Source organism: Manis pentadactyla, chromosome 3 (assembly GCF_030020395.1).
Source record: "Manis pentadactyla isolate mManPen7 chromosome 3, mManPen7.hap1, whole genome shotgun sequence".
NCBI lineage: Eukaryota > Metazoa > Chordata > Mammalia > Pholidota > Manidae > Manis > Manis pentadactyla.
The window spans coordinates 113237349-113265151 of NC_080021.1; the positions used below are offsets into that span (position 1 = coordinate 113237349).

Here is a 27803-nt window from a genome sequence, read left to right on the forward strand (position 1 = left end):
GAGGTAGATCAATGAAAGAGTCATTAATGATTTTGAGTAGGGGATGCGTTTTTCGAATGTTTGTCATTAGGTTTCCATAGTTTAATTACAACGATGATTTTTCATGTCATAGGTCATGGTTTGAGTCCATGTGGGAATAATGACATATGTTGTGTTTATTTTGAGTATTATTTTTGTGATTAGTTTTTTAGGGTTTTCTTCAAAACCTTCTCCGATTTATGGGGGTTTAGTTTGGTTGTGGCTGGTGGGGTTGGTTGTGGGATTGTAGTTCATTTTGGTGGGTCTTTTTTAGGTTTGATGGTTTTCTTGATTTATCTTGGGGGGATGTTGGTTGTTTTTGGTTATACAGCGGCTATGGCCATTGAAGAGTATCCTGAGATTTGGATGTCTAATGTAGTTGTGTTTGGTGCTTTTGTTGCTGGTGTGGTGATAGAGTTAATTCTAGTGCTTTATATGTTGAAGGGTGAGGGGTTGAGTGTTGTTTTTGATTTTAGTAATCAAAGTGATTGGACAATGTATGATATTGGAGGGTCTGAGTTTTTTAGTGAGGAAACTGCGGGTGTTGCTGCTCTTTATAGCCATGGTGTTTGGTTTGTGGTTGTAACTGGGTGGTCCTTGTTGATTTGTGTTGTTATTGTTATGGAGATTACTCGAGGTAATAGGATAGAAGAAGAGTTAGGGCAATTGTTGCAAATGATAGGAAGTAGAGTTTAATTAGACCCTTTTGATTGGATGTTATTAGAGAGGCTTTTATGTGGAAGTATGAGGTTGATTTTGGTAAGATGTTTTCTAGTCAGATTAGGTCTAGAATAAGGGGTGCTAGTTTTTGGCTTGTTGTTAGTGTTCATAGTGGTCAGGAGCGGTGGATGATTGTGGGGAAGTATCCTAGTAGGTTTGAGAATTTGAAGGCATTTGAGGGGTTTTTGTGGCGTAGGTTTAGGGATACATTGCATAGCTCTAGAGCTAGTATGAAGCCTAGGTTTGTGACAGCAAGGGCGGTATATTTTAGGAGTGTGGTATAGTTGTTTGGGGTGTAGATGTTGCGGGGATGTTGTTGGATAGTAGGAATCCAGTGAAGATGCTTCCTAGTATTAAGCGTTTGATTGGGTTTATTAGTAAAGGGTCGTTTTCATTGATGCTGGCTAGGGTATTAAATCGGGGTTGTCCTAGGAGTGCAAAGAAGATGATTCGTGCGCTGTAGGCAGCTGTTAAGAGAGGTGGCTAGTAGTGTAATAAATAGGGCTCAGGTGTTTGTGTAGGATATGTTGGCGGTTTCGATAATCAGGTCTTTAGAGTAGAAGCCTGTAAGGAAGGGGGTTCCTGTTAGGGCGAGACTGCCGATAATGAGGGCAGAGGTGGTGGTGGGAAGAGTGTGGAATAGTCCTCCTATTTTGCGGATATCTTGCTCATCATTTAGGCTGTGAATGATTGATCCAGAGCATATGAAGAGTATGGCCTTAAAGAAGGCGTGGGTGCAGATGTGCATGGAGGCTAAGTGGGGCTGGTTAATGCCGATGGTAACTATTATAAGGCCAAGTTGGCTTGAGGTTGAGAAGGCTACAATCTTTTTGATATCGTTTTGAGTGAGAGCACAGATAGCTGTGAATAGGGTTGTAATGGCTCCTAGGCATAGAGTTGCCGTTTGAATTGTTTTGTTCTCTATTAAAGGGTGGAATCGGATTAGTAGGAACACTCCTGCGACTACTATTGTACTGGAGTGGAGTAGGGCTGATACTGGAGTTGGTCCTTGTATAGCGGAAGGGAGTCAGGGATGTAGTCCAAATTTTGCGGATTTTCCAGTTGCTGCTAATAATAGACCTATTAGGGGGATGTTTGTGTTTTCGGGGTTTAGTATGAAGATCTGTTGGAGATCTCATGAGTTTAGGTTTATAAGGAATCATGCTATTGATAAAATGAATCCGATATGTCCAATGCGATTATACAGAATGGCTTGTAGCTGCTGTGTTTGCGTCTGTTCGTCCATTATCATCAACAAATTAGGAGAAAGGATATAATGCCTACACCTTCTCATCCGATGAAAAGTTGAAATATGTTGTTGGCAGACACTAGAATCATTATTGTGATTAGGAAAATTAGTAGATATTTGAAGAATCGATTGATATGGGGATCTGATTTTATATATCACAGAGAGAATTCTATGATAGATCATGTGACAAATAGGGCTACTGGTGTAAATGTTAGAGAGAAGTAGTCTAGTTTGAAGCTTATTGTTATTTTTATTGTTTGGATTGTTATTTAGTGTCAGTTGGAGATAGTTGCCTCTTCATTTGAGTAGATAAATATTATTACAGGGATTATGCTGATGATAAAGGCTAGTGCAACTATATTTTTTACATGGGAGGGGTAGTTTTTGCTTGTATAGATATTTGTGGGGGTGATTATAATTGGCATAGCTAATACTGTTAGTGTTATGAGTGAAGAGTATGTTAAAATGTTAATTACTTTTACTTGGAGTTGCACCAAATTTTTGATTCCTAAGACCAACGGATGTCTGTCATCCTCTAAGTTTTAAAAAGCCATATTTTTATGTATGAGGGCAGGAATTAGCAGTTCTTGCATACTTTTTTGGTAAGTAAGAAGTTAGGGTCTTCTATTATCAGATTCACAATCTGATGTTTTATTAAACTATACTTACAGTAAAGGTATCCTAGGATGATTTTGGGATTAATTGATAGTATTAGGAGGGGTAGTATGTGGAGAGCTATTAGGGTTTTCTCGGGTAAAGGAGGGGCTGATATTGTTGATATGGTGGGTGTATTTGCTTCGTTGAGTAGATATTAGTATGTACAGGGAGTAGATAGCTGTAATGATGATGTTTATTCCAGTGAGAATAATGGTAGTGCTAGATCATGAGAATGTTGATATTACTACGAATAGTTCTCCGATTAAGTTAATGCTAGGTGGTAAGGCCAGGTTAGCTAAGCTTGCTAAGAGTCATCAAGCAGCTATTAAGGGTAGGAGGGTTTGTAGTCCTCGTGCTAGTATTATAGTTCGACTGTGAATTCATTCATAGTTTGTATTTGCTAGGCAGAATAGTATGGCCGATGTTAAGCCATGGGCGATTATGAGAGTGGTGGCTCCTATGTAACTTCATGGGGTTTGGATTAGGATTGCAACGAATACTAGTGCTATGTGGGTTACAGAGGAGTAGGCAATTAGTGACTTTAAATCAGTTTGGCAAAGACAGATAGAGCTTGTTATGATTATTCCTCATAAGGATAGTATTAGAAAAGGGTACTCTATGAATGTTGTTACCGGTTCGAGTATAACAGTGATGCGTAGTATGCCGTATCCACCTAGCTTAAGTAGTACGGCTGCAAGTACTATGGAACCTGCAATGGGAGCTCCTACGTGGGCTTTTGGTAGTCAGAGGTGTAGTCCATATAGGGGTATTTTTACTATGAATGCTATTATGCATGCTAGTCAAATTAGTATGTTCGATCAAGAGTCGTTTATAGGTTTTGCTCAATATTGTAGTACTAGTATATTGAGAGTTCCTGTTATTTTTGGGTGTATGTAAGCACTACTAAAAGGGGGAGTGAACCTACTATTGTGTAGAAGAGAAAATAGGATCCTGCATTTAGTCGTTCTGCTTGGTTTCCTCATCGTGTGATGATGATTAGGGTTGGTACGAGTGTTGCTTCAAATAAGATGTAAAATATAATGAATTCGGAAGAGGTAAATGTTATAATTAGTAGTACTTGAAGGGTGATTAGTATGGTGATGTATAGTTTTTTTCGGTTTAGAGGTTCTTAGAGAGATGGGCCTGACTAGCTATTAATATTAAGGGGAGAAGTCATGTTGTTAGTATGACTAAGGGTGCTGATAGGGGATCTGAAAAGAAAGTAGTTGAGAAGTTTATGCTGTTGTGGTCATGTTGGCCTAGAGTGCTTAAGGATGTTAAACTGATTAACATGCTGTATGACGTGACGTTGATTCATACTATGTTTTTGTTTGATAGTCATGTCAGGGGGATTAGTATGGTTGTGGGAATAATTAGATTTAGCATTGGAGTAGGTTTAGGCTTTGTACGTAGTCTGTGCCGTATGTGTTAGATACGAGTACTAATAGAGACCTAGGGCAGCTTCACATGCTGCTAGTATAAGGAGGATGATGGGTACTATGTTAGCTAGCGTAAAGTGGTTAGTTAGGATTGTGATAGTAATTATTACGAATAGGGATAGTATTATGCCTTCTAGGCATAATAGTGAAGATATTAAGTGTGATCGATACATTAATATTCCTACTAGGGAGATGGTGAACGCCAATATTGTGTTAATATAGATTAGAGACATTTGATAGCTATGAGTGGATCATAGTCTAATGAGTCGAAATCATTTATTTTGTGTAAATAAGCTATCATATTCGGTTCATTCTAGGCCTTTTTGTGTCCATTCATAGGCTAGGCTGATTGCTAATAGTACGATACTTAATTCTTCACTCAAATGTCACCTTCTCAATCATACACTGAACACCCCATTTCAAATTGTGACCTTTCTCCCAGAACTCCCAATCCTCTTCACCCTGCTCTATATTTTTTTCATAACATTTTACCATTTTTGAACATTCTCTGTATTCCCATATGTACCATGTTCTCCAATTTATACTACAATTAAAACATGAGGGCAGAGATTTGTTTTATTTTATCCAGTATATAAAACAGAGCCTGGCACTTAGTAGACACTATTAATATTTATTAAACAAATGGTTTAACTAACTGGGTATAAACTGGCATTCATCCGTTCCGTTCTTTCAATACAGGTGGGTTAGATACCAGAGTACAAACATCAATTAAGAGGAATGGGTGAAGAAAAGTACCATTTACTATGCATCAACTATGTTCCAAGCATATACATTATCTGTAAGAATCTAAAGTAACTGGTTCAAGCCAGTGACTCAAAATTAAATTTTGAAATCTTAAGTCTTTTGACTATGAAGTCCACATTCATTCCATGACACCTTGCTGTTTCACAAATTGACACGAAACCCTGCCATGAAACAAGACTTATCATCTACTACTGTTATTTACTCAGAATATTAAAGTTTCAAATATTTTTGGATGCCATTTTACCTACTGCATAATATTCCTTAATATAAAGGTAATACACACTCTCATTTTCCTTGACTCACTCTCAACTACTCTACACTACTTCCAGTCACCAAATGTGTTGTAGTTTTTCCCCTAACCAAGCACTTCACACTCCAGCAGGATGTCCTGCAATTCAACTCAGTTCTGACACGATCCCCCTGGAGACAGAGTATCAGATCCTATCAGCAAAGGATTAAGGGCTCAGTCCTACAAGACTTATCCCCCCACCTCCTGCCACACATCCACTTCAGATACCAATCATGAGTCTATGTTATCTCTGTTTTTGACGAACTGGCTATGAGCTGGAGGTTCCCAAGATACCTCCTTATGCTCCATTAATTTTCTAGAGTGGCTCACAGAACTCAGAAAACACATTAGGTACTGGATTACTGGTTTATTATGAAAGGGTATTACTGAGAAATAGCCAGGTGGAAGAGATTCACAAGGCCAGGTATTTGGGAAGAGGAACAACTTCCAATACATCTCTGGGCACTACTCTCTTCGCAGCACCGTGTGTTCGGGAACCTGCAACACCCCAAATTACTGGGATTTTTATGGGAGATTCTTTGTGCAGAAATGATTAATTATTAACCCCATTTCCAGCCCCTCCCTGCTCTGCAGAGAACAAGAGTTGGGCTGAAAGTCCCAAACTTCTAACCATGGTTTGGTCTTTCTGGTAGTGACTAGCCCTCACCCAGAAACCCACCAAGAGTCACACCCATTAGAACAAGAGACACTGCCATCACCCAGGAAATTCTAAAGGACTCAGAAAACCTGTGTCAGGAGTCTGGGTCAAAGACCTAATACTAAAACAGAAAATGCTCCCAGTGCTCTTATCACTTGGGAAATTTCAAGGGTTTTAGGACCTCTGTGCCAGGAACAGGGGGCAAAGACCAATACATTTTGGTTTTCTATTATTTCACACCTTTGGAATCAAATTGAACATACACAATTATAATGTTTGACGACAACAGGGGAAACTTTTTAACTTACTCCTTTAACGTGTTCGAAGGTGACATTTTTCATCTGGACAGGATCTACTGCAGAATCAAGCCCCGTCGATGTCCGGAAACGGACTAGTTGGAAGAAAAGAAATGCTTACAAATTTGACAGATTCATAAAATTTCAACCACCTTATTTTTCAGATGCAAGAAAGCCCCCCAAAAAGGAAATACCTAAGTTCACATACATAAAATCAGAGTGAGGAGTAGAAACTAGGGCTTCTGCGCTTCTAGACCATGTTCAAGGAATAAATGATTCACATTGAAAAGACATCTTTGTACTTTCCAATTAAAACTAAGAATTATTTGCTGCTTCTCCTTACAATATCTAGTAATAGAAATTCAAGCCAATGGTTCTCAAATTTCATTGTGCATAAAAATCACTCTAGCCATATGTCTATGCAGGTTCCCAGGCCATGTCCCTGGAAATCACCCTGAATTATCCTGACACAATTGGTTAGAGATCTACACTATGAAATATGTTATCTTAAACATAGCATAAAAACTGGCACTGGAATTTAAAAAAAAAGGGGGGGGGTGAACCTTAACAGATTGTTTCACTTATCATGTAGCCTTCTTCCTCTAACAACTGTTTTTAGTTGCCCTCAGTATGTCATCATCAGTAATAACATCATTAAGAATAAGAAAGACAGTAAGAGTTTGGTAGGGTAGTACAATATTTGAGATAAAGCATGGGGAATTATTACAAAGCTTTCTTATACCTCTCCCCAACATGTAAACTTCCATACTAGACAGACGTAAATGAGTAAACTGAGCAATGGCTAATTACCTCAGAAACAACCAAAAATAGTATCTTTAGGATGGACTGAAATTTTAGAAGCAAAAAAATTAGCAGGCAAAAATACAGGGTTAGTAAGAAACCTTTAACATATCAAGAACATATAAGTCAGGACAGAAAATTTCATTCAGCAATTCTAGAACAGACATTAATAGTTTTAGCCCACTAAATTACTTTTAAAGTACCTATATAGATGGACTTAATAAATAATACAAGTTAGTTTACAGGAGACTCACCCGGACCTTATAAAAAATTAAGAATAATTACACAGAGGCAACGCATTTCCTATTTTGATTGTTTTACTTAATGCAAGACAGCAATTAAAAGAACAATGAATCATCAGACCTCATCCCACGCCTCCAGCACACTGCCAATACCAGCTATCTTCCCTGTGCTTGTTCTTTTTTGGGTACACAAAAAGAGGGAGATAAGAAAAAGTCAATCTAAATATAAGAAGGTTATTTGTAGACGTTAAAAACTCATCTCCAGTTTGATGCCACATTAAAATATATGGGACAACAGGCAAATTCTCAGACAAAATCCTGAGCCAGGTCAACCGTTGCTCTTAACTGTACATCAGCTTTCTCTCAAGGTAATCAGTCATAAAGAGAGTAGAGAACAAGGTGTCACAACTGAGTAGCAGAAAATGCAATCAGAACCACTTAAACTTGACAATATTACTTCTTAGACTAGAAAACTGAGATAATACGAGACTCATTTAGTAAGTCAATTTTTAGTAACTTCAATTTATTAGTGTCTTTGAAATGGATAACTATTTCCCTTGGTATTGCTGTTTGAAATTTTTCTACATCTTTTTAATTTAATAATTAGGTATCACTTCCTAAAACTCTGGGAAACTAACCACTACTAGAAATTAATCTAACATTTTCACTCTAACATTATCCTTGCAATTTTTTTTTTGGTATCATTAATCTACAATTACATGAGGAACATTATGTTTACCAGCCTCCCCCCATCACCAAACCCCCCCCCACTAACCCCATTACAGTCTCTGTCCATCAGCGTAGTAAGATGCTGTAGAATCACTACTTGTCTTCTATCCTTGCAATTTTAAGGAATATTATTTTTGAGACAAAGTAGTAAAACTTGAAGTTGTACAGTATTTGAAGGAACTTTTCTTGTAAGCCATAAAGCAATGTATAATGTATAATAAGCCTTCTGAAAATGCAGGTCGTACACAATCATAACAGATTAAAACGTTTCTTCTTCAATGCAAAAAACAATTGCAACGTGACCCAATCAGAGAATTCTTTATTTAGAAATGAAAAGCCTAGACCCTACAGCCAAAAACATCAGTGTTTCCTTTCTCTAAGTCTTAGGTAGAGTACCTATAAAAAAGAAACAGGTTTTTAAAAGATTTTAAAAATTAGGTAAATAAAAACACTTACCAGATAAAAATGGGTTTTTAAAGAATCCATAAATGCCAAAGAGCAGCAGGACAAAGAGGATCAGACGAGTTCTTCTGAGAGAATCTGGAAAAGAAAAAGCCTAAGTCGAAAGATGTCCATGAGAAACGACAGCTCAGTGAAACGCAAATAGTAGCGTCCTCATAAGAGGTACTCATATATTTCATCACATCCTATGCTGTAACCTGGAGTTCTTCTGCCTTACAGCCACGATTTCCTTTCAGCACCGTTACCAAAAGTCTCATGAAGCCACACGTGCTTCTGTCCTTAACTGTGATTTCTCAGTTGAGAAAGCCAAAAGCGGTAAGCAGGTATTTCCACTTCCACACCACTGAAGTTACAAATGGGATACATGATTGATAACTTTTGGATAAGGAATGAAATGAAAAGCTGGATAACTGTTCTCCAAGTCAGTTAAAGGTGGACTCTGACTTCCTTTCAGATGTTCATTCCAAATATGGGGGGTGTCAAATCAACTTACCATTGGTTTTTTGCGTTAGTGCCTGAGCTTTCAGGAAACCCTCTGCAAAACCAGTTTTAAACGCATCTTGGTGAGCTTCAGGTATGTTCTTGGTTTTCATGAGTTTGTCCAAACTCTCAACATCTGTTCCTCTGTCCCGCAAAAGAAACCCCTAAGAACACAAACAACATCAGTATTGGCAGCTTATATAGGTAATGCTCCACCAAAGTATAATGACCACTCACAAAAAAGTTCAAATTCTATAATTTTTAATTTTTATGATCAGTGTGAAGAATTAGACTAAGACTCACGATAAATTACTTAATCAATAGCTAGGAATCTAACACCTTGTATCTAACATACTTGCACAAATCAACTGATACAAAGAAATTCTCTGTAAGAACTCTATCTATACTAAATACTACACTAAAACTGTTAATAGGCCACACATTGACTTTGGATTCTAATGGCATGATGTTTGCACTCCTTTATCTTTACTGCAAGGAACAACTCATTAATTTGTAACTGTTTACTGACAGGACACCCTTCATGTACTTTGCCTGTATTAAGATCTGAAGCTGTAAAGGTAACAAAAGATCTGAATGATTTACGTTTAATGGGGAGAGATACATAAATACCTAAGTTTTTAAAATCATTCTGATACTGTAAGCAGTAGGTAAGGTAGCAAAAGAAGTAAAATACTACCTACATCAGTGAGGAAAGGCCTTACAGAGGATAGGGTATCTATATCCCAGGGAATTACACAGCAGGAACAACTTGACAGAGCCATGAAACAACAGCCTTTGGTGCCCAAGAACTGCAAGCCATCTTGTACGACAGGCCTTTAAAATGCCAAGAGAGGAGGAAGGCAGGGGTACAGAGTGGGTGGCACATTGAAAGATAAGAACAGAAAAATGGCAGGCAGAGGCCAATGAAATGCCCTGTACCACAGCAGGCGTCTGACAGGAAAGCAGAGAAATACAAACATTACGTGACTATGTTTTGGACAGACTGGTGGGTGGCTATCTGGAAGGTGAGTGAAGGTAGCAAAGCTAATGGCAAGGAGACTAAATGAGCCTTTTCTTTAGAGCACTCAAGGCAAGAAATGGTATAGTCTGTCTATGCAATGGAGCTGGGGATGAAGAGGGAGAATCGACAAATTTAAGAGGCTGGATCAATAGGACTTTAGTGATTCATGGATGTGGGATGTGAGAGAAAATGGACAAACCAAAATTGATCATCAGATTTCTAGCCTGGGTGGATGCTATTTATTAACACAGAGAACACAAAGCAGATGTACATTAGGGAAAAAGCCAGAGGGAGATGTCTAGTCGAGCAGTAGAGGGACAAGTTTGGCACCTAAGGAGAGGTGTAGGTATAATAATTACACAGGTTATTAATCCTTAATCGTAAGTGCAAAGATGGGAGAAAATTAACTGGTTGACAAATCAGGTACTGAAGGTTCTCATTTTAATACCTGAGAATTATTACTTTTTGAACCAAAAAAGGTCTAATTACCTTCACAAATGATGGTGCTATATGCTGTGTTTCTGCTAATCTTTCAGAAGTGGACTGCAGACGTCTTGTCCTTGATTTCAATGTTTTAAAACCCCGAGACTGTATGAAAACTAAATAAAATGGCACCACATTTACTTCTCATTGTAAATTTTTCTAAGAAAAGAAAAATGCCTATGATTCGAAACTCTGACACCATACTTGGACATTTCGGCTCATAATCTGATTTGTTAACACAAGTCTTTGCCAGACACTTCAACACACTTATAATTACAGTCATTCAAATAATGGACTGAATCTATAAATTAACTTTACATTTTCTTGGCAATTTTAAAATAGTAAAAAAAGAAAAACCACTATTCATTAAGTATCAAGTACAAGTCACAGTCTCATTCCCCAAGCCCCAGTCCTTCTACCCAGAAGTAACCACTGTAAACAATTTCATGACTACATTTCTATGTATTGATAGACATGCTCTTTCTATAAAAATAGTATGCAACCTTTTGTGATTGTCCTCTTTCCCTTAACAATGTATCATGGACAGTTTTCAGAAAAGGTTAGATGGAAATGCACTGTTTTCCTCTTTTTTGTTACTAAAAATAATGCTGCAGTTAAAGTCTTCTTTATACTATCTGCCAGCACATACAGATTAAAAATGAAATTGTGAGCTTTGAATTGTTTGACACTAAGAAATTGCCCTCTAGAAGGCTGCTATCCATTTACATGCCTACCAGTGACTATGAATGTCCTTTTCTCCACACCCTTTTCAATATAAATCTTCTTGGTACAAACCTGATGGGCAAAAAGCAGTGTCTTGTTTTAAATTACATTTCAGATTAAAAGTGAGGGAAATTTTTGAGAACTATTTTTTATTGACTAAGCACTTGTGACCTTTCACATTTTCATTTTCACTTATAGAAGAATCTGAGTGTTATATATCTAACCTTTCATCAGGTATACTTGAACCATTTAATATATGTCTTGTGATACATTAATTTGCAGTTAAATGCAGCTGTACCTTTTAATCTTCAATGTTTTCTGTATTGTTTTGATTAGGGTCCCATCCCCAAACTAAGACTTTAAAGGTAGTCTATTGACTCCATTATCACTTACAACTTTTTCTTTACAGACCTTTACATATTTGGAACTTACTTATGATATAAGGAAAGAATCTGATTCCTTTTTTAAATACCAAACTTCCTGATTTTCTCAACAAGCGTTCAAGGTTTTGACTGGGACTGCAATGAATTCATAAATTTGCCTGCAAATTGACACTGCAACACTACTAAGCCCTTCCAAAGAGGACTGTAGTATCCTCTTATTTCATCTACTCAGCTCCTTTTCTTTCTTTCAGTGAAGTTCCATACAAATACACATATGCATATGTGTGTATATATTACATTGCATACTTCTTTTCAGGATGAAGGATTTAATGGGTTTTGAAAACTGTAATTAAAAGCTATTGGTAGAATATAAGAAAGCTACTGATTTTTATGCATTTATTTTATGATACCAAAGTAGCCTTTCAATTTAATTTTCTAGTTAAAAAAAATCATTATCACCAAATTATAATTTTGTACGTTCCTTTAACTCCCCTTTTCCTTTTTAATCACATCACTCAGAACCTCCCTATTACTGCTAAACAAAAACAGGATACTAGATTATCATGTAATCTAGTATCTAACATTTAATGAGAGCCTGATAGATACCCTTAAGAAATTAAAGTTTCCCTCTTCTCTAGTTTTCTAAGAGATTTTAGGAAGGATAACAAACAATATATGTTGTATGCTTTACATCATACACTGAAATAATACTGCTTTTCTTCTCTTATCGAGTAATACAAATTAATATACTTCCTAAGGTTAAATCACTCTTGTATCCTTATTTAGCACATTTCTAATACTTGGTTTTACAGATATTATTTAGGATTTTTGTATTTATATTATTAAGTGAAATTGATCTATTGTATTCTATTTTCTGCTAATGTTTCAATATCAGTAATTTCACAGAATAAACAGGGAAGCCTATTCTTTTTCTTTATTAAAAAAGTTTCAAATAACAGGAAACTTCTGATCCTGGGAAACAGTGTAGCCATAAAACTATCTGAGTCCAGTGCCTTTGGGATAAAGGGATTATGTTTGAAAAGTATCATTTTCTTTATTATTTTTTAATCAGATTGTTAGTTTGCTCTGTTGTTTTTTTTTCCAAATTAAACTTGTTCTTGGTTTAAGCAAAACTGTTTCTTGCTATAGTACTCATTTAATGTCTATTTTATCCACATTAACGTCTCCTATTCTTTAAAAAAAATTTCTCAAAATGAATGTTTCATTTATTTCCCATCTTTCTTATTTCCTAATAAATTATACTATGGTTTTGATATCAGTTTATCCTGAATCCAAAGATTTCGATATGCAGGTTTTCACTGTAGTTCACTACTAACTAACTGAAATTTCAGTTTGGATTTCCCTTCAGCCACAACACACTTAGAAATTTATACATAGTCAGGTTATTTTTTTAGCTATTCTTTGTTATTTGACTACAGTTTTATTACCCTGATCAGAGAACCTGACTTCTAAGTTTTAAGATATTCTTCATACCCTAATACATGCTTTTTGTAAGTCTCCCATGAATATATAAAACTCGTCACTCTTCTTAAGTAATCATCTGTCCACTGCATTAGCCATTTCTTCAGTTGATCACTGTCTCCTTGCCCAACTTAATGCCTCCATTTCCTATGCTTTTTCATACAAGTTTTCCTCAAATATGTGGAGATCACTGCTAATCAATTTGTATTCATAAAGAAGAACACACTAATCATTACTAATTGTAGACAGTTTTTCCCAAAACTACCATGGTGGTAAATGTTTTTAGAATATAAACATGGATTTATGGTGAATCAGCAGGATACCCTTTGTGTATGATTCAAGTCCAAAGTGACCTGGGGTAGTGTCTTGTTTCTCTCTGGTATCAATACTCAAACCAGGAGTCTTCAGAGACAGATTCCTCTCCACACACACACACACACCCCTGATTATAAAGGTGTTTTTTCTCACTGTAGCCTAAAAGTTATGAGGCATAACTGTTCTGTGATTGGTGCACTTTTGACAATGTTTCAACTTTCTGTCTGGGATGACCTATCAATCATCACAAAGCCCACTACTATTGATTCAGAACTTAGGGTTTTTTCCTAAGTTCTGCTGGAAATAGGACTACACACCCCTTTCATGTCACTCTGCTCTAAGTCCCATTAAGGCAGATAATACATGGGGTTTTTTTTTTTCATTTATAACTACCACCTATCACTAGTGCCTGGCATTAAATAAATATGAACGAATGCATATTTGATTTTGCTATCAATGTGATGTCATCTACTTCTTAACTTATGGAAACTCCTCAAATTTCTGGTCCATAGATGACACCTGCCTAATGTTGCTCTCACTTTTTTACAAATTTTTCTATTTTTTCAGTCATTGCTGTAAGATTTTGAGAATGAGAAGTAAACAAATGTGCTTAATTATTTTGAAGCAGGTTAGATAGTAAGTTCCCCAAATCTTGATTTACTGAAGCACCTGTCATTCACATTCCAAATTTGACTATTTTATATTTTCTAGATTAAAAATTACAGACATACACAAATAAATTGATTCCAAATATTCTGTAAGTTCTATTGTGAGTTACAGATGAATGTTTCTGTCATTAATATTATTAAGAAAGACAAATCAGAAAATAGAAAATAAGTCTATTAATTTTTTCAAAATAAATACAATTTAACATCTTTTTATGTTAACATAGTAACTGCACTAGCGGGGGTAAGGATTTAACAATATGTGTAACTGTTGAACCATTGTGTTGTACATTTGAAACCAATATGATTGTATATCAGTGATACTTCACTAAAAAATAAAATAAAATAAAATAAAATAAAATAAATACACTTGTTGCTTCATACCTGACCAGTACTGAAGATCTGAACAAATACTTTTCAGAGTCCTTGAAGGTTGTCTGTACAAGCAAGAGGAACGTAAGGTACTAAATTTATCTAAGTAACCTGGAGGGAAATTGAAAAGAATAAAATTTCTAATGTCCAAGCCACAAAAACCCCAAGGAATTAATTTCACCAAATATAAAAAAAAACAAAAATATGAGTTGTTTGCCTTTTGTCCATAAATGACTATGCATTTACTAAATACCCTAAAGCACTGCTAATCTAACTATAGTCCTTTATCATTTTGCTGTCTCGCACTTACTTGTTCATTGTTTTATCTAATATACAAATACAGCTGCCAGTGAGGTTAAATTCAAATCAAGAGGTAAAAGATATCTGTTTAGCTGAAGTTACTTTTAGTACACAACATAAAGAGATAAAGAATAGCTATTTCCTACAGACAATTTCACAACCTCTAGTGAACAATGTGATGAAACACAACACACCTGAGGTACTACTGTATCTCTTGAAGCTTCCATAGTCATTGGTACAAATAAAGCTCCTGCCACAGCTACACAGCATGAATACTTGGGTGATCCTGCCTAACTCCTACTCTTAAGTCAACAGGCCCCATCCTACTCTATATCCATGATCATTGGGCAGTGAAAATAGAACCTGGCTCTCATCTATCCCCATATCCTAGTTAGAATTCAGGGATTTTTCCAAGAACTTTACAGACCAGTCCATAAATGCTTCCTTAAACCTCTGCCCGCCTAAGCCAAGAAGACGGCTGGCAGTAAAAGGAATGACCTTAAGAGGAAATGTAGAACAAAACAGAATTAGACTCACAGGCACTGAGAAGTGACTAGTGGTTACCAAGGGGGATGGGAGTAGGCAGGGGGAGAGGAGGAGGTCCACTGAACCACTGTGATGTACATTTGATGAAATAAAAAAAACTTTTTTAATGGAAATGTAAACATCAAGTCTAGCAAAGTCACAGTAATACTGCTATAAAACAATAATACTAACAAAAACTTTACTCTCCCAAACACTATGGGCCACATACAGTACTTAGATTATTTCATTTGATCTTCCAAAATGAAATAAGGAGCTATCCCTCATACTTCATGAGAAAAACAGCAACTTAGAGAAGTAAATACCAAAGTCAGTGGTAAGACTGAGTTCGGGCCTGTCTCCTTATGCTTAACCACTAAGCCTCTGGGCTTCTCTCAGGAATGAGGTAGTACAGCATAAAAAATAACAAAACAGAAGCAGATTTTTAATCCAAGGCCCAACCTCAAAAACTTCATTTTTCCTCACTCCTGAATTCTTTATCTTTCAGACCTTACATGAAATAAAGGCAAAAGAATGAAAAATTAGTAAATGAATTAATTAAGCATAGCTTCAAATCAAACCTTTGTCACAAAACTGTTCAAACCTGCTCTTTTGTTCCTGGGCTTCTGTAACTTGAATGGATTTTTAAAATATCTTCTTCCATCAATACACAACAAGTATTTTGATAAGCCGCTAACATTCATTGTTCAAGTATCATCCAAAAAGAAATTTATGAAGTTGACATGCCTTTCAACAAAGTGCCCACTTACTATATACTACTAGATTGTTCCAAGACTCAATTAAGATACAGATAGTCCATTAAAAAAGGACCATGATTAGTATGTATTCAATGTATTCTCAGAGAACTGGAATCTAATACATGTTTGTCACCTAAACTTAGAACAACACTCCATTATTCTAAATGTCAGACCCAGTATATTTCATAGATCCTCAAGTAGAAAAAGGACCCCAATAGAAACAGTGACTAGTGTTTGTGAAATTAAATTTCATTTGGTAAAATCTAAATAAAGCCTACAGTTTAGTTAAAAGTATTGTATCAATGTTAACTTCTTAGTTTTCACAAATGTCAAAACATGATTATGTAGGTGCTCAAAGTTAGAGGAAGTCACGCATTAGGGTATATGGGAGCTCTGTGCTATCCTTGCAAATCTAAAATGATTCCAGTGAGAAAAATTGACCCCTAAAAAAAAAAGAAAACAACTCATGAAGGAGCCTGGCACAAAACAATTGTAAATGATAAATGGTATCTCTTAAGTCATGAATAGTACTAAAATGGCTTACTTTAATTGGAACATAAATATATTCACTTACCATATTTATTTTCAAAGAAGGATTGTGCGGAGACATGAGATGTATGCCAATGGGAAGAAATGCTTTTGCCTTTACAAAATCCAGGAAGCAGACCGCCTACCAGTTGATCAATATGTCCAACTTTTAATTCAGATAATCCAAGGTCCCTTAAATTAAGTACAGGCTGTAAAAGATTTAAGTCAACCAAGTAAACATTATCATCAAGACAGTTAATTGAAAGGTTCCTATCCACTGAAACAATTGAAACAATACGTATTTCTAAAGCCTAACAAATGTTACTGATTCCTCTTTTCTTCCTAATATTTAAAAAATAAGTTGGTGCAAATACTTTTAGTTTTACTGAGGTTTGATAAAGGTTAAAAAAATCATATTCCCAATGGTAGAACCAGTCCATGGAGCTTTAAAGCGTCCTGAAGGCCCTGATGCCCATAAACAAAAACCCATCTGACAAAGAAAGAGTATTCTCTGTTACAATGGGACATTTCACTCCTCTGGCCTCACTACTGAAACTTCTTTGGACCGAGAGGCTCTATAGTTACCCATAATTTAACTTCTAATTAGGACGAAATTGAACAAGGCAAAAAATGTGAGAAACCAGGCAATAAAATACACTCACCTCAAAACAGTTTAAAAGTCACTACAAATAAGGGTGAGTTATTTTCTTCTCTTACAAGAGCTGACAAGGAGACATTAAAGACAAGTATTAACTAAAAGCCCCCAAAAGCTAAAACTTCAAGTAAGGAGAACAAAATTAAACAAAACAAATAAAGTACCAACTTCTTATGATTGATGTGAAGTCAGATGCATGGATTATATAGCTCTGGATTGATGTCCAGGGATTTGTCACTTACAAGCTGTGTGACAAGTCATTCACACTCTTAGAATCCATTTCCTCATTAGTCAAATGACTATGAAATATGCCCTGCCTATTTCACAATGAGATCATGTGGCTCAACAGAAGAGATCATGCCTAACTCACATACATACCCTTAAGTACAGTGAGCTACTTAAAGGCATAAGGAAATAAAATATTTAAGAGTGCTTTTTAAACTACCAACAACTGTACAAATAAAGCTCATTATTAAAGAAATGAAAATAGAAGGACTATAATATTGAAGTGCTACCTCTCAAGTAACCTTTTACAAAAGGAAACCAAAAAGCCTATTTACAATTCAGACCTCAAAAAGGAAACAGATTCTGAAGTAAGACCAAAAATTAGTCCCCTTCTTACTTATTGGGTGTCAGGTCCTAGCATAAAGAGAAATAAGGTACATATAAACATGGTAATTATACAGAATGGTCAAATGCCATTACAGAGATATTTTTTTAAGTGGTGAGAGAACACAGAACACACAGCAACTAATTTCCTAAGTCAACTAAGGCCTCCCTGAGGCAACACCTAGTTTGCAGAATTATGAAGAAGGAAGCCTTGGGGAAGGGGGCAAATAGAAAGTCATCAAAGGGCCCGGAATGGTTGAGATGTAGTAAAAAGTTTAGTGACTGAAGAAGGGACTAGAAAGATGGGCTATGGCCAGAGTGTGAAAAGCCATGTTTGAATTTAATTCTAGAGTGAACATAATTTGTTTTTGTTTCTTTTAAAGAAGAAAAGAGTAGATGGTGAACTGGATGAGAGAAGGATGACAGGACAAGGGGAAAAGGTGTGAGCCTGAACTAAGCTCTAAGAAGGATGAAGGAACTAATCTTAGACAACAGACGTTTGAAGAAACCAGCAGAGCATAGGGATTGAGAGGGAGAAGGATTCTGGGTGGATGTGCCAGTTATCCATTTGTTGATAGCAATTTTTCCTCTTCATCCTTTTTGTTGGATTCATCACATGGACCTGGGCCCTTTAAATCTCTTTCCTCTGCTCACTGGTCAGTGTGAAACTCTGAGTAGGGGGCACTGGAGAGATACTGGAGAAGCAAAGGGTTGTGGCTCCTGGTCCTGGGGAGCTCACCCAGCAGGCCCTATCTCAACACACACGGTCTCTCCAGGACCTGGTTCCTGCCTGCTTCTCCACAGCATGGCTCCTACAGCGCCCAGTGGCCAGTGCAGGCACCCAGCAGCTTTTCCATTAAGACGCCATCTCCATGAACAGCTTTCCCTGGGACCCTAGAGGGTAGATTTCCATCAAGTTCAGCTGGTCCAGAGACTTCTCTGCCACTCAGTGAACCAAGGTCATGCTTTCCCTACAAGGTCAGGACCTCAGCCTGGGGGTGGAGAACTCTTCCTGCAAAGCTCTCTCTCCGTCCTAGGAGGATGAGCTGCTTCTTAAACCTCTAGTCCTATATATTTTGGAGTTTTCTTTCCTTATTACTAGCCAATCCCTACTTATTCCAATCCCATATAAGAAAAAGAATTTTTAAAATACTAGACTGAAAATTATACTAACTTTTTGTAGGAAACTTCCACTATTCACATGAGTATGTGGTACCTCTCTCCTGGATGGACTCAGTCTGATGAAGAGGTGCTGAAACCACTGTAGGATCTCAAACACTGGAACATGGGGGAGTAGCTCAGTTTTGGACATCCTAATTTTGAGGTCTTTGGTATCTCTCCAGAGGGGTATTTTTATAAGTCACTAAATAAGTTATGTTAAAATTTTAGAGACTTTAGGGTTGGAGATGTAGATGGAATTTCATCAACATGTACTACAGATGTTAAGTGAAGACATGAAAATGGGTAACATGCCCTGGGAGAAGGTGCACAATGACAATTAGATAAACATACAGCGCACCCAATATTTAAGGGGTCGGCGATGAAAAAAAATCCAGCAAAACAGAAAGAAAATTTTAAGAAGCATCAGTGTAACATCACTCACTTCAGGGAAGTAGATATTTTGAAAATAATAGCTGCTCAGTAAGGTCAAATGCTGAGGAAAAGTTGAAAAGCAACTATCGTATAAGTGAGCCTTATAAACAAAAGGTTCCTAGGTTGGGAATTCCCTATGTCCTAGGCAACACTGATTTTATAATCCCCTCAAGAGTGATAGTATACTTGCATAGCTCATACATTTCATTTTCAGGTACTTATATTCTAATTGTTCAATTATACTAATGAATCAGCTCCTTTAAAGCAACAGAAGATAACTTCTTACTATTTTTCTATCTCCCCTGAAACTTGCAATAAAAGTATGATCAGTTAACTGCTACTGTTGGAGCAACACAAAAGAATATGTAAATGACATCACACATGTTGTGACCTAGAAAGTAAATACCAAATAAATGTGCCATATGAAATTTTTTTACAAATTAAATATTAAAGAATAAAACAAAGTAACTTCAATTATGTAAAAAAAGCCAAAATGAGACATCTTTCATCATAAAAGACATCAAACACTTTGTTACAAATAACCTAACCAAAGAAACTGCAAACATATTTGCCATGTGCTAACAAATCAAAAAGGCTTGCTCCCACACCCCTGATAAATACCATTACCTCACTGCTGGGAGCCTCATGGTCAGGAGCTACATCTCCATGCTGCTTTTGAGAAACTGATGCACCCACAGAAACAGAGGTGTTTTTTGGTGAATGGAAGGCACTGATGAGATGACTCAAGGGAACTGTAACCTAAAAGATAAAAGTTGAAATTAGGTGTTGTTTTTTTAAAATAAAATGAAAAAATATATATTTCTAATGTCAGGATTTGGGATTTAAGTTAAAGATACACTGTATATCAAAACCAAGTATTAAAGTTTGTAAATAGGTATTCTGATTCATTGACAGTAGGAAGAAAACTGTTAATCTTTCAGGTTTGTGTTCTGGCCATGTGCATCAAAAGTATTAGAAATACATGCATTTTACTGCCCCAGGAGTCTAATTTCTAGGAATTTTTTAAAATGATCTCATAAATGCTTGAGTATACATAGATCACAATCTTCATCAAGATACTTAAAATTAGTGGAAAGCTAGAAATTAGAGGAGTGGCTAAATAAACAACAAAATGAAGTATTTCAGACTTCTTTTTTAAAGTATGAATATAAAGAGAATTTTATGCTCACCGACTTTCCTACCGCACTATGCTGGTCACCATTATTTATACGTGGATTTTTGCAATAGCCTTGTAACTCCTCTCCCTGAATCTGCTGTATTAAAACCAAAGCCAGATGTCATCCTCCTTTGCTCAAAACCCTCCAATGGCTTTCCTTCTCATTTACAATAAAAGCCAAAGATCTGTGACATAGAAAGCCTTCACAGCTCTTTTATTACCTGTCCAAATTTACCCACTACCACGTTTCCCTCATTCTCTCTGCTCTAGCCACACTGGCTTCCTTGCTGTTCCTGGAACACGCCCGGCAGACCTTCACCTCAAGGACTCTGCTTGGCTATTTATTCCCTCTTGTCCAGTTAATGACACAGCTTGCTCTCACACTGCCTCAATTCTTAACTCAGAAGTCATCTTTTTGCAAGCCTTTTCACTAGTCAACCTACTGCAAGTTTCAACAGCCCTCCCCTGCAAATATTCCTTATCCTCTCTGCTCTATTTTTTCTTCTTGACACTTTTACTATCTAACACATTTATATATTTACTTATTTATCTATACATTATTTATTATCTGTCTCAACCTATTCTCTGACACCAACCAACAAATGCTGGACTCCTGAATTCAATGCAATTCTGACACTAATCACCCAGTGTTAGTGCAGACCCCACAGGTAAGGGCTCCGTCCCACACGACTGCTCCCATTTCAGATGCCAGTCACAAGTCCCAGGCCACCCATACTTCTACCAGCTATAAATCAAGGATTCCCACAGCCCCTTCTGCAGGTTCCATAATTTGCTAGAACAGCTCACAGAACTAAGGAAAATACCTACATTTATCCGTGTATTATGAAAGACAGAAATTAAGAGCCAGGTGAGGAGGTACACTGGGTGAGGTCAGGAAGGGTCATGTGTACCGCCCTCTTGCACAGAGAATCTTTGCCTCGAATCAACTTGTTCAAGAGTTTTTACAGAGCTCAGCCTCCAGGCCAGCCCTCCTCTCCCAGACGCTAGGAGTTTGGGGCTCAGAGTTTCCAACTTCTAAACACACTAGACCTTTTGGTGACCACCTGAAGCCCTGAGGCTATGCTTTCTAAGCACCCCACCCTGTATCACCTCATCTGGCATAAATCCAGGTGTGACCCAAAGAGTCTCTTTAACAATAACAAGACAGTCCCATCACACAGGAAATTCCAAGGGTTTTAAGAGCTCAGACAAGAACTGGGAACAAAGACTAAATATTTATTTTTTATTATACCGCACTCTTCCTCTAGGATGTAAGTTCCATGTGTCAAGTGAGTTTGTTTCTCCATTTCACTTTATATAATTATTTAATGTAAAATGTTTTATATCATATTCACATAATTTACATACATTCTGTTTTTCTCTACTTTATTCAACGCTATATCCCAGTGCAACAATGCACACCGTAGAGGCTACATACATTGGAATAGATGAATATATTAAATGGGTTCTTACTAGAAGCCACAGTTTTAATTACGTGTTTTGACTTACACTATTGCCATAAACATTAGCTACTATGATACTTCCTAATTAACTGATAAAGACAGCAAGAATTTAGATAGGTTCAGTGGCATGTTTAAAGTCACTCAGCAGGTAAATAAACACAGGAGCAAGAATTCCAGCCAGATAATCTGACTTCAGGCCCCAGTTAAAAACTTTCATCCTATTGTTACTGATAAATAAGTAAATTCACAGTATGGTGTTAATGAAAAAAAGTAGACTGTAAAACCATAATATCTTTTTGCCAAGTATGCACATGCATATTTCTGCACAGATAAAAAGCATTTAAGAATTTTAAAATGGGATCTCTGAGTAATGAGATTATGAGTTACCTTTATTTTCTTAATTATATTTTTCTTTTCATCATTTTTGGTAATGAGCATGTATTATTTTTAGAGTCAGAAATAATTAGCTCTTATACAGTAATCAAGTTATTTTAAGACATTTTCTATTTCTTTGAAAAGTTTTATTTTAAAATTTTATTTTAATTAGACATATGTAAGAGATGGTTTGATCACTTCTCAGTGAACAACTTCACCTTCTGTGCCTTTCCTAATTTTACAATTTAAAGTCAAGTGTACTCAACCAATTAAACAACCAAGCAACACTTCTAAATGTGTTTACCATCTTACACACCTTAAAATGCATAAGGGTCGTGGAGTATAACCACAAAGCAAAACTAAAGGGAACAAAACACCAGCAGACTCACAAACTCAAAGAAGGGACTAACAGTTACCAAAGGGGAGGGAGAAGGGGATTGAGAGGTATTATGATTAGTACAGGTGGTGTCGGGGCGACATGGGGAAGACAGTGTAGCACAGAGAAGACAAGTAGTGATTCTGTGGCATCTTACTACACTGATGGACAGTGACTGCAATGGGGTATAGGGGAGGGACTCGATAATATGCGTGAATGTAGTAACCACATTGTTTTTCATGTGAAACCTTAATAAGAGGTTATATCAATAATATCTTAATTAAAAAATTGTAATAGAAAAATGCATAAGGTTCCTCTGATATATATGAGAGCCCAGTTAAGACTGCCTGTAGTCTGTAAGATCCCTTCACCATCTCTACTAACATCTCATAAAAGTAACTCTCCATCCAGCAGATGATAAATTCTCTTAAAATCAGGTCTTCTTGATATAAAGCTATTGAAATTCAATTTCAAAAAGTTTAATACTGCATTCAACATGCCAAGTCACACTTCTTTCTCAAACCATTGGTAGGACACCTCCAGACATTGTTATCTTGGTAAATAACGCTTTCATGCATCCAGCTGATTAAACCAGAAACACCTCTTTCCATTAGCCCTCTTCCCATGAAATTCTATTCTCTTCTCAAAATACATCTCATTCCTTATTTCCATATTCACTGCATCACTTCAGTAGTGCATGATCCCTTTCCAGCAACACTGCAGTAGCATCCTTAATGGGAGATGCTTCTACTCTTGCTCTTCCACATTCTCCATGTAGCAAGAAGCCATACTGAGCTATTAAAAATGTTACACTAAAAATTACGTCACTCCAGTGTAGCACAAAGAAGACAAGTAGTGACTCTGTGGCATCTTACTAAACCTATGGATAGTGACTGCAATGGGGTATGGGGGTGGGGGGGGGAACGACTGGATAATATGGATGAATGTAGTAACCACATTGCTTTTCATGTGAAACCTTCATAAGCGTGTATATCAGTAATACCTTAATAAAAAATTATATCACTCCATGATTAAAAGCATTCAATGGTTCCCAACACACTTAAAGTGTAATCCAAAGTCCCTTAATACAACTCCCTGTGTGATCTGTGTCAAGGCTTCTCTCCAACCTTATTTCTGTCATTGAGCCATTTAATTACCCCGTGTAGCTGCACTGGCCTTATTTCTTTGTTCCCTCAATCTGTTAAGCTCTTCCCTATCTCAAATATCCTTCCATCTACCTGGGATACCTGTTCACTTCCATTCACTGTTCATATGGCTACTACACATCTTTTACTTTATATCATCACTAAGATTCTATCCACATTTGTTCTGTTCACCCGGCACATTGCTCATGCCCAATAAATAATCACTTCATTTTTTTAATTATCCAGCCAGTATAAACAAAAAACAGAACAAAAACCAAGGGAGTGAGAGTTACACAAAGGAACATAGTTACATGAAAACCAAGAGACAAAAATGTCATAAAATTTATTTTAAAACCTGAATGTTTAAAAAAAAGGAACATCCATTGGTGAAACAGAGCTCTCAAAAAAAAAAAGCTATCAAAATGTTACCATCAAGAAAGATTTTTAACTAAACCAAGAACAAAACACTGTCACAAGTGATTACTCCTGAAAAACGCTAATTACAAATTTTTGGATTCATTTTTCTCTGCTCTCTTTTGCTTTAAAAAAAGATGGAAAGCAGGCCGATTCAAAATTTCAACTGCAAGCAGTCAATAAATTGCAAATATGTGTCATTTCTAGTACTTTTTAAAGCTCTCGTGAAAGATTGCTCAAGTAATTATAGCATGCTTGGGTTAAATCCCACTTAAAGGAAAAGAAAGGTTGTGAATACCAAAGTCTCTGCAGAGGCCTTCAAGACAGAAAGGGTACATTACTTGCTTCCTTTACATATAGGGCAAAGATGTTTCCTCCACCCCAGAAGGTCTGGTACTGAACAGTGCCTGATGGATTCTCTAGCAAAAACTCCACAACCAATTCGATAGGCCAAGGTCTCCATCACACGCATATCATGCCTCTGCTTCACCATCAGCCCTTTACTCTCTCGTTGTCCCTGATCCCGTCTCAACCCCAAGACTCGCTTTGGGTTAACCACTTCCCTCCAACCATCCCTTAACGAGAAACTGCGTCCACAAGACACAAACGGCAGGCAGCTGCGGGCTGCGGAGGAGAAAAAAGAGAACCAGATGCCGGACTCACCTGGGGCTGCACCGTGCTCGAAAGGGAAAACATCTCCTCAGGGCTCTCAGCGACCTCACCGCGGGTTAGCGGAGAGGAGCTGAGCCGTTTTTCCACTCCTTTTTCTCCCTCCCCGACCCTCTCTCTTCCGGGGAAGGGAAAATGGCCTCCCTTCCTAGGGAAGCTACGATTTACAATCTGCCCCGGAAGGCAAGACTGTAACGCAACAGTACTTCCGGGGCAAGGGAGCGCCCCCGCCGCCGTTTCCGCTGCCTCCGTGCCCCACTCCGCCCCGCCGCCGCTCGGGGCTTGCCCCAAGGTTCCACCTCAGGGAGCTGGCCTTTCGCCCTGGGCTGCTCCGGTTCGCTGCACCCCACCCCCGAAGTAGTGGACCTGTACGTTGAATAATACAAGTGCTGGGTCCCCAAACCTCTCTGGCTGCAGTTTTCTTTTTCTTAAGAACTGTATCGGCTCTGTGGAATCTTTCTACAATTTCCTTAGCAAGTTTTTCAGGGTATTCTGTTCGGACTGGGTCTTGAACCTGTGATACCCCTTTTGCTACAATTTAGTGCACTTTACCTTCCCCACAATAAATCCAAAGCTCTTCCCATTTGTCCTGTTTTTAGTTAGGCAACTTACATCCTGTTAAAATGCCAGATTACAAGGCCAGCCTTGTAAGACCCGCTTCCTGTTGATCCAGTTTCTCCACATTCTCTGATTTCTGCTCGTCATCGCTGTACTCAGACCCAACTCCTTTACATTTCGGGAGGGGGCGGATAGGAGGTCGCGCAGTTTTAAAAAACGTTGAGGGGCAACGAGGGCAGGGTCCCTCCAGCCTCGTTGGGAGCTCTAGTGAAATCCTTTAAGTCCCACGATTCAGATTCGGGTCCCCACTGGACCCTTTTGTTGTGCCTCTCTCCTCTTTATCATTGAAGCCAGAGGGCCTTGGTCACTGACCTGGAAGAGGCTACGGCCGTTCCGGGAGTCTCCACGGCCTTGGGCACACTGGGTACTCCGGCGTCTACGAAGGGGAGGTGACGGGCGGTGCTGCGCTGGGCGGGGCGCGGCGAGAGACGCAGAGCGGAAACGTCCAGTCGGCGGACGGTGTGGGCGGAGCCTCCCTTTGAACGCTGTTGGCTGAAATTTCGGTTCGGCTAGGGGGCCTGGGCGGCGGCTGCGTGGTCCGCGTTGGGCTTCACTGCGATGGAGCCCACCGCAGGGAGAGAGACGGAGAGCGGGGGAGGCGCGGCGACAGGGGATTGCGTGCAGAGGGTCCCGGTGCCGAGACCTCCCTCCATTGAGGAATTCAACATAGTGAAGCCCATTAGCCGGGGCGCCTTCGGGAAGGTGTATCTCGGGCAAAAAGGCGGCAAGTTGTATGCGGTGAAGGTAAGAAGTCAAGGTGTGAAGAAGAAAGGGAGTGTCCGGCCCAGCGGCCCTCCTTCCCGCCCCCTGAATTGGGCGGGCCCCAGGTCCGCTGGAGCGGTGAGACTGAGGTCCCTTGGCTTGCCAAAGCCTCCAGAGCCCTGGAGCTGACCTCTCGCTTGGGGTAACCTCAGGGCGGGCAATACGGGTGTCTGCCCTCTGCGCCGCCCTTCTCTTTGCGCCGAAACACTTAGGAGACACTAGCACTTAGGAACCCCTTTTATTGATTTGGCCTTTACCCGGATTAAATTTGGAACAGTTATTTCCAAATTGCATTTTAATTCTATCTGTTCGACATAGGTTAATTTCTTTTGTTATTGAGATATAATTAACGTAGAACATACTGAGTTTCAGGTGTACACTATAATGATTCAGTATTTGTACATATGGGGAAATGATCACAGTCCCTCTAGTTAACGTCCCTCAGGACACAAATTGTTTTTTCTTGCTGAGAACTTCTAAGATCCTAACAACTTTCAAATAATACCATATTATTAACTATGCTGTGACATAGATTACTTTCTATATTAATAGAACCCCATTTATTCTCTTCAACCCTTTCATTATAAACCTAGACTGTACTTTTAAAGATTTAAGCTGAAAGATGTCCTAAATCATTCCTTTATCCTTGCAGCAGTGTATATATCATTCCGAATGCATTCAAAAGCTTTCAGTGTTTTGAAGCTGTTCTGGCCACCTTGGTGCCCATCCACTCCCATAGTTTCAGATTACTCACGTTTCAGCACTGATTTGATCGGATGATGGGAAGAAAGCAGCAGTCTGAGTGCAGATGCAGTTTCAGCCTCCTGTGGACACTGCTCTGGGACTAGCTACCAGGCACCTGGAAATTGTACTGGAACAGTTTCCAAACTGAACAATCCTCTCCACCAAACCACTCTGACTCCTGTATTCCCTCTTTCCATTTATACCACCACCATCATCTCTGCCATTCAGCCGAAAATTGAGTCATTTTAACTTTACTTGATTTGTACAGCCTGTCTCTCAACTAGTCCTGTCCATTCTGCCCTTTATTCATATTACCCCTTCCATCCCAAGTCTGCCCAGGTCCCCATCTCCTAGGGCGAGGCAAGATTCGAGTAAGTCACTGTTTGCAGAAATCTCAAACCGTAAGCAAAATTGCTTTTGATGATGAACAAGCCTACCTGCAGGGCTGCAGGGCTGCTCAGAAGCCTGTTCCTTTTCCTTCATTTTCTTTTAGCCCAGAGGTTAAAAGCAGGAGGCAAATACAGTATGAAGGCAGAGAACCCAAGCTGCTTCTATCTGTTACACCTAACACCTTGGTCTTTTGCATCTGGCCTTTCTTAACATGCTGTTTTTGAGGCTCATCAGGCCCTTAGTTCCATACCTACTCTATAATAGGCCCCTAACTGAAATCACTTTTATTTTTTCATATATTCCTTAGGCTGTTACGTACAAGCTAACGTTCAAATGCCTTAGAAAAGCAGTTACACACCAAGTTCTGGCTTTGAATTTCCACTGTATCTTTCCCATATCCAGGCCAATTGGCTAGTCTCTGCATGATGTGTATTATTTTGTTTCTGAGCTTATGTA

General features: G+C 38.2%; 2 protein-coding genes across 12 annotated transcripts in view; one reads left to right on the forward strand and one right to left on the reverse strand.

Annotated features, from left to right (window-relative positions):
* Positions 1 to 25868, reverse strand: part of YME1L1 (YME1 like 1 ATPase) — a 59912-nt gene extending 34044 nt beyond the window's left edge. Inside the window, exons 1-8 of one of the 5 annotated variants that reach the window (XM_036908592.2) lie at positions 25764 to 25868; positions 19842 to 19973; positions 16404 to 16566; positions 14262 to 14360; positions 10316 to 10425; positions 8819 to 8969; positions 8320 to 8403; positions 6104 to 6186 (exon numbers count right to left, since the gene is read on the reverse strand). In XM_036908592.2, the coding sequence (XP_036764487.1) occupies positions 6104 to 6186; positions 8320 to 8403; positions 8819 to 8918 (267 nt within the window). In that variant the 5' untranslated portion in view covers positions 8919 to 8969; positions 10316 to 10425; positions 14262 to 14360; ... (1 more) ...; positions 19842 to 19973; positions 25764 to 25868. Of the gene's footprint in view, positions 1 to 6103; positions 6187 to 8319; positions 8404 to 8818; positions 8970 to 10315; positions 10426 to 14261; positions 14361 to 16403; positions 16567 to 17019; positions 17674 to 19841; positions 19974 to 24827; positions 24984 to 25763 lie in introns of those variants that run through there. The other 4 variants (XM_036908587.2, XM_057498298.1, XM_057498300.1 and 1 more) reach the window with 4 other exon arrangements.
* A 52-nt stretch (positions 25869 to 25920) lies between these two features.
* LOC118924087 (serine/threonine-protein kinase greatwall-like) overlaps positions 25921 to 27803 on the forward strand; it is a 41659-nt gene continuing 39776 nt past the window's right edge. For all 7 annotated transcript variants that reach the window (XM_057498294.1, XM_057498290.1, XM_057498292.1 and 4 more), the window contains exon 1: positions 25921 to 26195. In XM_057498294.1, the coding sequence (XP_057354277.1) occupies positions 26010 to 26195 (186 nt within the window). In that variant the 5' untranslated portion in view covers positions 25921 to 26009. The remainder of the gene's footprint in view (positions 26196 to 27803) is intronic.